General features: G+C 42.2%; 1 protein-coding gene across 1 annotated transcript in view; it reads left to right on the forward strand.

The window, feature by feature from the left end:
- The window catches only part of LOC103378913 (LIM domain only protein 7), a 22,713-nt gene extending 13,919 nt beyond the window's left edge, over window positions 1-8,794 (forward strand). Inside the window, exons 15-30 of the mRNA XM_017032330.2 lie at window positions 8-256; window positions 438-764; window positions 1,358-1,472; window positions 2,661-2,822; window positions 2,964-3,097; window positions 3,182-3,248; window positions 5,060-5,085; window positions 5,176-5,283; window positions 5,367-5,456; window positions 5,994-6,148; window positions 6,352-6,396; window positions 6,667-6,719; window positions 6,800-6,971; window positions 7,251-7,439; window positions 7,543-7,645; window positions 8,344-8,794. Coding sequence (XP_016887819.2) covers window positions 8-256; window positions 438-764; window positions 1,358-1,472; window positions 2,661-2,822; window positions 2,964-3,097; window positions 3,182-3,248; window positions 5,060-5,085; window positions 5,176-5,283; window positions 5,367-5,456; window positions 5,994-6,148; window positions 6,352-6,396; window positions 6,667-6,719; window positions 6,800-6,971; window positions 7,251-7,439; window positions 7,543-7,645; window positions 8,344-8,388 — 2,040 coding nt within the window. The 3' untranslated portion in view covers window positions 8,389-8,794. The remainder of the gene's footprint in view (window positions 1-7; window positions 257-437; window positions 765-1,357; window positions 1,473-2,660; window positions 2,823-2,963; window positions 3,098-3,181; window positions 3,249-5,059; window positions 5,086-5,175; window positions 5,284-5,366; window positions 5,457-5,993; window positions 6,149-6,351; window positions 6,397-6,666; window positions 6,720-6,799; window positions 6,972-7,250; window positions 7,440-7,542; window positions 7,646-8,343) is intronic.
- The last annotated feature ends 1,149 nt before the right edge of the window (window positions 8,795-9,943 follow it).

A 9,943-nucleotide genomic window follows, 5' to 3' on the forward strand; every position in this document is an offset into this window, starting at 1 on the left:
AACTGCTGTTGGTGCTGTTACTGGAACTGTTTCTTCTGGAGGTGTCGTCTTGGAACAAGGTGAGGAAAAAGGCACCGTGGAACAGGCCACAGGAGTACACAAGTACTTGTCCAGTACTTTGTCCTGGTCTGGCTCAGCCAGCCTTCCACGTGGTTTCCGACGGTCCGAAGGTTCATCCCGTCCCTCATCGACAGTAACAACTAAACCCTACGGAACCAGGCCGTCGAGGGTGACGTCACTGCCACGAATGTACAACGTGAGTGCGACTGAACGACCTCCAGTAAAGTCGGCCATTTTCATTGATAAGACTTGTGACCACGGCTGTGATTTGCACCTAATGCTTTTTTCAGTTTGTCTAACAACAGCATCTGCTGTTTGAGTCATACACGTGCCGACCCCTGACCCAGAGTTGTGACCTTTCGTCTCCTGACTTCCAGGTGGACTACAGTCATGGTGTTCTGTTGAATTGTGAGAAGGAAGACCCTCTACCCAAATCCACCAGATCTTCATTAACTAGACAGACCGCTGCCACTAATCTGTGCAGCCAGGCTTCCCTGAGGGAGGAGAGAGACGAGGAGACGAAGCAGAAGGCTACTGAACAGATGGAGGAGGAGAGAGGAGATGCTGGGCTCTCCAGCCAGACTTCTTTCAGTGCCAACGGAATCCGTCACCATCAGCCATACAACCACAACCAGCCGTCACCGCAATTCTATGCAAATCAGAAGTCGCAGCAGAAGAAAAGCTCAACTCTGCCTTCATCAAAGGTACTCAGTCCTGTCTGTCTGAACATGTAGTGTATGAAAACGTTTAAATGTCATCTCCTAACCAGACACCACATCAGAGAACCCTAATGGACAAGTGATCAGGAATGCAACCATCTCTGTAGCCTAGCAACATCCAACACACTAATTATCCCTTGTGTGTCTAGAAAGGTTTAATGTGGAAGTGATTGCAAGCCTAATGAAGCACCAATGTAAAATAATCAGTGAAAAAACATCAGTTTGACACCGAGACAAATACCTGTTTCATTTGCTGCAAACTCCAAATAGGTTTAATCTGGAACGTTTTTGTTGAGGTGATAAAATATTCACTATTTTTCAATGTATTCATGTTGTTATTGTGTGTCTGTGTATAACTATATGTAAATGAATGAGATATGTATGCGTATATATATTACATATATCATGTGTATGCATGTATATATGTGTGCTTCTGTATACATGAACACTTCTATAATGAAGCACTTCATACAAGTACATCCAAATACACGGACTAACCCTGTAGAGTGCTGCAGCCATCTTTGATTTCACCTCATGACACTGGATCACGGTGTCACCTTTACCTGTGGTATTTCCAGGTGGATCACAGTAACATGAGGGTGAGCATTAGCCTGAGACCCAGCAGCAGACCGGACTTTGGTCTCCAGACTCACTGGGACTCCACCGGACTGAGAGTGACTTCCATTCAACCCGGTAAGACGGTCACCTTTTAATTATGTGCTGCTGAAATTTTGTCACATGCATCAGTGAATGTACGGCTGTGTATTTGTATACTGCATGGGTCATTTGATATTGCATGTACTTCATTACAGCAGGTAATACTACTCTGTGCTCTTGTAGTATTCCCCTCCTTACAGAAATAAAAAAAATGTTGTTGTCTTCTCCTTCCCCTGGAACAGAAACCAGATGATTGTTGTTTCAGAATAAAGAGATAAATGTTAGTGGGTCGGAACTCCAGATCATCATGGCTGTGCAGTGGATTAATGTGCACTGAGGCAGATGTATGAATAGCTGGTGTTTAACAAAAATGTAATTAAAAGTGTCTCTGATGATGATGATGAAGAAGAGCATAAGGAAATGATGATGTGGCTCATTTTCACGGGACCACAGGTTCTGGATGTGTCATGTGTGATTTAAAACTCAACCATAAATGTTTAATTAAGTGTAAGAGAGGTGTCAGTTACCTGCTGCTGTGGAAGTTCCTGCTCTCCTGGCCTACTTTCTAAACCCAGAACTGCAGCTTGCTAATCAGAATGACTCTGTGCTCTGACCAGGGTTCTTTATCAAGTACCATGGTACCAGTAGGTTTCGTTTTGTTTTTTTTTAAGCAAAAATTTAAGGCAGATTTGTTTTTATAAATTTCCATGTCATAGAGAAGCCAAACACTAGTCCAGCAGGTGGCAGCAGGTGCTCTGAACTGGGATGGAATTTCAAAGAGTGTCTGTTAGAAATAGTGAACAGCTCTGTGGGGGTTCAGGCCAAGTTTTTGGGGAATTTGATATTGGATCCTGATTAATGTTTTCCTCGAAGCTGAGACGTACAGGTAGATAGCACTTCCATAATGCAGTACAATAAAGGAAGTCTAGGATTGTGTAGAAAAATTAGATCCAGTAGAGTCCTGGACCTGATGATAGTCCCCACAGACCCCTGATCCTCCAAACCATAGTGTCTCTCTGGGATGACCTGAGCAGGTGAAGGGTTGATTGAAGGCTCTGTGGTTGATTCTCCAAGGTGTTTGGAGAAACCAACTTCAAAGACTTTGTACCTTAAAGTATAATTCCTCAAAAATCAAAGACACTCCTGAAGGTCCTCAGCGCCTCTGTCCTGATGTGACCAAAACGCTCCTTGTTTTCCATCTTCTGTCTGTCCCTCTGACAACAGGAAGTCCAGCTGAGCTTTGTCAACTGTGTGCGGACGATGAGATCGTGACGGTCGATGGCGTTGCTGTTTCTCTGATGAACAACAGGCAGTGGGAAGAAAAAATGAGTTCTGCTCTGCAAACAGGAAATCTAATAATGGACATCCGCCGCTATGGAAACACAGGTAATAAGATGGACTATAACAGAAAGGTGTGTGTGTGTGTGTATATATATATATATATATATATATATATATTCATTAATGAAAAACTGACATCACACCATGGAGCCATACATTCAGGGTTCTTGCTGTTGTTGTTGTCAGATTGGAGTGGCACCGACGATGGTCATCATATTAAACCAGGCCAGCACCGGGTGACACTCAATCTGACACGGGCACCTGTTCTGATGGGTCATCTAGTCAACGGTTCAGTGAACCGCAGTGGGCAGAAGGACAATGTGAGTGATGTTGTAAATAAAACCCACTTTTCATAAACTGTAGTTGTACACTGGATTTTTTTTTTTCCTCTTCCACTTTGACAGATCATGCCAGACAAAGACAACAATGCTGTGGTTGCTGACGGACACAAGACGTACACCAGAAGTGAAGGTAAAGACTGAGCTGTTATGTTTACATGATCGTGACTATAAATTAGAAATAGTCAGAAATATATTTAACTGTACCACTGATATACAGTGGTCCCTCTCCTATCGCGGTAATTGCGTTCCAAGGCCCAACGCGAAAAGGGAAAATCTGCGAAGTAGAGGCGAGATAGTTATATTATTTAAACAGTGTTTACCTTGATAATTTTCTAATTCCTTGTTGATGCACACAGAAAAAAACTTTATGGTCAGCTTACATGCGCGTTTTTGTGAAAATCACCATTTTGGGATTAATTTGGGGGGTCGGCTTATACACGAATCGCCGACGTGAGTATGTAAAAATGACAAAAACCAATCATAGAAGAAGGGCCGAGTTTTTTAAACAGACAGGTAACAATTAGGTTTTAATATTTGCTCTCTGTGAAGAAGCTCTGGTGGCTGCTGCTTAGCACAGACAGCGATTAAAAAAAAAAAAAAAAAAAAAGCTTTTCTGTGTGTTATTCTTCTGGTTGATGACTTGTCTTTTTGTAATTGTTCTTTAACTCTCTGTATTTTCTGCACTGGCTTTTCTCTGCAGGCTTCAGCTCATGGGTGTACTTGTGTGGTAAATGTGTGGGTTTTTTTGTGTTCAGTGATGTCTGTATCTGTACTGACCAGAGCATGTGAGTGTAGTGGACCAGGGGTGATCAATGAGGGGGCGTAGTCCTGTGTCCTGCAGCAGTTCTCCTGTCCACATCAGAAACATGGAGCTTTGGATAAATAAATGTTAAATTGAAAAAGGAAAAAAAATGAATGGTTGCTGCTCCACTCACACACTCTGTTACTGAGGAGTATTCTTGTTTGATTTTATAACTCTCATTTTCTATTCGACTCCCGGTTTTAAAAATAAATGCTGAAAACCGTAGTGTTTCCAACTCATACACAAGTTAACACTTTCACGTTCTTGTGTCCAGAAAGCGTCCAGAAATGTTTGGTGTGCATGTGTCTCCTGGGGGACGAGGGGGTTGCTGAGGTAAAATAGGGGGCAGGGATCATTAACTTGTACCCACCCTGAGTCACTGAGGTCTGGGCAGAAGGTGACGTAAAGTCCTGCCCCACCCTGGTGTTGGTACAGGAAGTCAAAACTTTTTAATATCTCAGTCTCATCTGATACCTAACTCTTCAGACTTTTAAGATTTAGTGAATTTTGAACAAGTTTATTCATGAAAATTGTTGGGTGAAAAACTTCCTGCAAAATTAGCTTTTCAACAGGAAACAACAGCCAACATCCAAACGATGGTTTGGATGTTGGCTGAAGATGTTTGTTATTAAAGGCAACCTCAAATAAAATTATACATGAGCTGTGGAAGGAGGCAGTGGGACTGCTGATGGCAGCAACACAGGAAATTATCCAGTAGTCGTGACTGTCAGCAGCTTGAACTTCTCCAACATGTGATTCTTTTCACGTTTCTGATATCGCTGCCAAACGCGCCAAAACTGTAATTACTTTAATCCTATTTCGTCTTCGTCACGTCAACGTTTATCAACGCTGTTCCTGTTCCCGCCTCACAACAAAATCATTGTTTGTATTAATAATAAAAACAGGCAGAGAATGTAGTGTTGGGGGGAGTTCAGTGGGATTGATATGTTTCAGTGGTCAACAGGGGGAGCAATTTTATTCCAATTAACAATGTCTTTAAACATTTTTTTGAAAATGTTTGTCATTTGTGTTTCCTTTTATGTTTTGATGTGTTTGTTTGACTTTTTTTTTTTGATAATTCTGCTCCGTTTACCTACATTTTAAACTGTTGATTTTTAATTGTTTTTTTTCTCCCACAGGAGGTTCGAGCTCTGCGATATCTGATGTAAGTTCATCAAAGATCGTGTCAGAAAACATCAGCCGTGTGTTTGTGTTTGTAATGAACAGAGACTACAGTCTGTCCGTGTGTCAGCAGCTCCAGGTGCCCTCCCTCAGCCCCTCCTCCTCCAGCTGGTCGTGGGACCGCGAGGAGGATCGTCGCAGGCAGGAAAAGTGGCAGGAAGAGCAGGAGCGCCTTCTACAGGTGAAGTTGGGAACCACTGTGAGGACGTTCACTTCTTAATAATGTCCATGTTAAGATGTTTAAATCTGTTTTGTTTTTTGTAGGAGCAGTACCAACGAGATCAGGAACGGCTGGAGGCCGAGTGGAAACAGGCGCAGCAGGACGCCAACGTGGGCTGCAGGCCAACATCAGGGGTAAAGACGCAGTTCATCATTAGTCATAACTGAACAACAGTGAAAGTGCTGATTAGATACTGGTCACCACGGGGGCTGTGCTAATCAGCTGTAGACTTTCAGAGTGATTAACGCTTCTTTTTTTTTTTTATAGCTCTTAATGGATTTTTAATATTGCTAAAATCCTTGATGATGATCCTTAATAGACTTTAGACTTTAAAAATTAAATTAAATTTAAAAAATAGACCCAAAAGAGCAGATGATGGGGCCTTAATAGACTTTAGACTTCAAAAATTAAATTAAATTTAAGAATAGACCCAAAAGAGCAGATGATGGGGTGCCAAATTGTGCTGAAAACAGATTTTATTTGGTGGTAAATACTTAAAACAGCACAGTCAGGTCTGGACCCGGTTCTGAGGTGAAGACACCAACTAGTGGAGAGATTAGTCAAAACACAATAACTAAAAACATAACACAATTCGAAAATTAAACTTTTTTTTACGTTAGATTTTAGGATTTTTCCCTCTTTACTGCACTTTCATCTGTGTTTGTGTGTAGTCGCAGCAGACCAGCAGACCCGTCATAGACCAGGTGAACACCCTGACTCACAGACAAGGAAAAGTGCCGAGCGCTGACATCAAGGAGCTGAAACAAGTGGGACCAACAGTGGACGGTAGAAGACAGGAAGTTCAGAGCGTCACTGAACAAAGATGGTAAAATGAGCAACAATCATCTCTGCTCTTTCTTTCCGCTCTGCTCAGTAAAAAGGAGTTATTTTAGACAGTTTCCTCCATAAATCCTTCTACCTCTCATGTTTGCCTTGTTGCTGTGACTCACGTCTGCTGCTGCCAACAGTTCTGTCTGGTACTTTCTGCTGTCTTTGCTGGGATCTAATGCTCTCTGTGCCGTTCCTCAGGGCTGCAGACTCTTATGGCTTCACTCAGCTGTCGCCTGCACACAGGTCAGAGCACCAGCTTCTCCACGGTCCCTAACCTTACAGAGTACTACAGTACTTCTAAAAGTATTTGTCTGGCCCGGCCTCCCCCTGCCCTCCCAAATTTCCAGCTTTTGCTTCAAACCTCAGCTGAACTTTGGTCAATGAAATTATCAGTTTTAAGTGTTTTACATAAAGAAAATCCGCTGTAGCTCTGCGCCCCCCACTTTGGGAACCCTCATGTTCTAAAATTATTAGATTTTTTCAGTAACATGGACTCTCTGTTCTGTCTTGAAGGGCCAAATCTCTGTCCACCCCAGCGTTGGCCGACTGTCACCGACAGATAAAAGGTGAGTTCCTCATCTTTTTAATGACGCTCTGTATTGTTTGGGTTTAGAACTAGACTAAAAATGTTTACCCTGTGGTCAAGGTGAGCAATGGAGAAGAAAAGGTCAGAGTCTGTCCAAGGCTGAGAAGGAGAGACAGCAGATCCTGGAGGAGATGAAGAAGAGGACGCAGCTGCTGACTGACAACAGCTGGATACGTCAGCGCAGCAGCAGCTTCTACAAAGAACCCATCTGTGTCGGTTCTCCCCTGAAGAGGTGGGTTCTGGGTTCTGTCTTTGTTCTTTTAATAAAATAAAATCTGTTTCCTGAGTTTCCTTCTGACTTTTTTCTTTTAGAAAAGTTTTTTGACTCCCTGTGGAACCTCTTGTTGAACCTTGTGCTTTATAGTAGTTTGTTTGAAAACTTAAGGCAAAGTTTATTTCTTAAAACAAACAGTTTACACTTTGGTTATAAATGTTATATAAATATATGATAATAAAATTCAGATGTTTACTTTTTTGTACCATAACAAAAACCTCAGTCACTTGTTTGCAGGTACGAGTCCCTGGACGACCTGGAGTCTCTGCACCAGTCCACTTCCTCTGTGGCCACAGGGGGCAGTCCTCGTCCACACTCTGCTGCTGCAGGTTACTGTGCTCCCACCAGGAACTCCTCCTCCCGCTACAGCACTGGAGGAATTCTGTGCCGGAAAAATCTGTCCATGGACTCCACTCACTTCAGCAGGTGTTTTATTTTTTTTAACTTTTTTTAAAATGTGGTAACGTCGGTGGAAAAGATCCGATCACTGCTGTTTAAGGAAACTCATCCAGATTGTCCCTCTCCCCAGTGTACGGACCGTGTCCAGTGTTTCAGAGGAACTGAGGCTGAAGTCCCGGTTGGAACCTACAGCAGGTGGCACCACGGTTAACGCTGCCGTGTCTGGCTCAAATGTGAGTATTGATATCCTGCTGAGACTCCATGTGGGCCTGGGACAATAATCAATAAATCCATTGATTGCACAGTAAATGAAAACAAAGGTTTCACAGCCTCAACATATTTCCATGTTTGTCTTCGTCTCCTGCCTCCAAAGAGGCAGAGGACTGAGTGGAGTGAACCCTCTGTCAGTCCTCCACTCTTTGTGGGGGGAGGTGGGGCCACTAGAATACACACACAAACACACACTGAAGAGCCAGTGTGGTGGAAACAAAAAGGCACTGAACACTGAAAAACTGAAGCTGGAGATGAAGAGCCTTCGTCCCCACAGTCAACACTCACTGAGGTGATTGGTCGACAAAGTCGATACAAACAGAACAACACAAAATGGTGCGAGTCTTAGAAAGTGTAGTTCGCTACGAGGCAAAAGCTTCATAACTTTGTAATAGAATAACCCGACAGGCAAAAAAATATTCAGGTACCCTGCGATATTTGAAAATCTTAAAGAAAATGTTTGACCTTTATTATTATGTTATGGTTACGTCTGTGGTTAAGTTGGCCTCAGAATAATGTTGATAATATTAGTTAATTTCTGGACAATATATTGTCCAGCAGAGTTAGTCATCGTCACAGGCCGAGCTCCGTGTCCAGTCTTGAGTCTGTCTTTAGATCTGAAAACCAAACCTTGAGGTGAAACTGTGTGTTAATATTCCAGATGCTGATGCCAGTCACACAGGAGCGGCTCCAGATCACTGAGTAAGAACCTGAATGAACATCACAGAACACTTTTTTAACATTACTAAGAGCCAAGCTGTGAGCCACACTTTGAACCACATCAGAGTCGTTTCAGTCTGTGAGAGAAAAAAATGTTTCTATTCCTGCTAATTTACTGGATGAATTAATATATAAAATACAGTCATTATGATTGTTACTAGGTTGAATTATTGTCTTGATTCTATACATTAGTGCTGGTTCTGATCTTTATCTTTTAGTCATAACATATAATAAATATAATATTAACATTAGTCCACACATGGTGACACTGTTTAATTTGTGTTAAATCACTGTTTTCACTTCACCGTCACATCGTCATCCTCTTCTATTTGTCACATTATAAATGAGTTGTCGTCCAATTTGTTTGTTTTGTAAATAAAGTGAACTGAACATTATCACTGCTTTTTTTTTTTCCCTTGTGCAGTGATTCCCAGCCTTAAATACTGGTTCTGAACAGACTTCTCTGATGATGTGGTTCCTAAACGTGTGTGTGTACTGTAACCTGCGTTCTGGCCTCAAATTGACTGTATGACGAAGTTACATTTCTCCAGATAAACATTCTTTGGCCAAAAGGTGGCAGTAGTTGTTGGCCGTTAGCTTGTCTTACAGCAAAAGCTAGTGATTTTCATATCTAGTTATACAACAAGCAAAGTTTCTGTACTGCAGCAAAGACTGTACACTTGAAGTAGTTTGTGCTCCTGCCTTACAACCAAAGGGTCATGAGTTCGATTCCAATTGTTGATGGTCTTTCTGATTGAGTGAACTGAGCGCAGGTGTGATGAAGCTCGGCTGTTCCTTCACAGTATCAGTGTTCAGTAGGTTATTTTACATTTAATTTATTATACTACAGCTGAGCTCTTTCCAGCAGATGGCGCCCTTGGCAAACATGCTCGTCTTTGAAGCTTGTAAAAATGTAAATGTAAACACTGGTAGAGGAGCGTGGTGTTTGACTCCTGTAGATGTCTAGTAAAAACAGAATATTTTTGTGTGATATCAGGAGTTGTGTCTCAGTGGTGAGGTTGGTGAAATGTTCAGTCATCATGTTCCTGGGTTTGGTGCTGTGTACAGGACATGATAAAGCAAAGACGAAGAGCTGGGGGGTTTTTGTCTTTCCTGACCTTTCAAATTGGGGAAGTAGCTTTCTGCAAAAAAATGCCAAGTTCAGGTTACGACATCTGACACTAGGTCTGTAGACAGCAGCTCACATATGGAACAAAGGTGTTCCTAAAAATAGCTGAAGTCTCTGACTTGGGCAAAAATGAAAGAATTACCTTTAATTTGCTCAGGTATTTTATCCATGGAAGTGAAGTGAACTCATCACCGCTGGTCAAACTTATTTTCAATTAAATAAGAGGTGAAGGATGTTAATTACGACCAGTGCAGCAGTGTGCAAACAATAAGAATTCTTTTATTATTATTTTTGAAGTGTTCTAAGTGGTGCTTTGGCCCAGAGGCAATGTCTCTGTCATTGGTGTGGAACCCCAGGGTTCACCTCCTGGGCAAGATCGAAGGAAGGTTCAGGGGCGGTTATCACGGTGCAG

This window comes from Cynoglossus semilaevis, chromosome 5, assembly GCF_000523025.1.
Source record: "Cynoglossus semilaevis isolate Cse_v1.0 chromosome 5, Cse_v1.0, whole genome shotgun sequence".
Lineage (NCBI taxonomy): Eukaryota > Metazoa > Chordata > Actinopteri > Pleuronectiformes > Cynoglossidae > Cynoglossus > Cynoglossus semilaevis.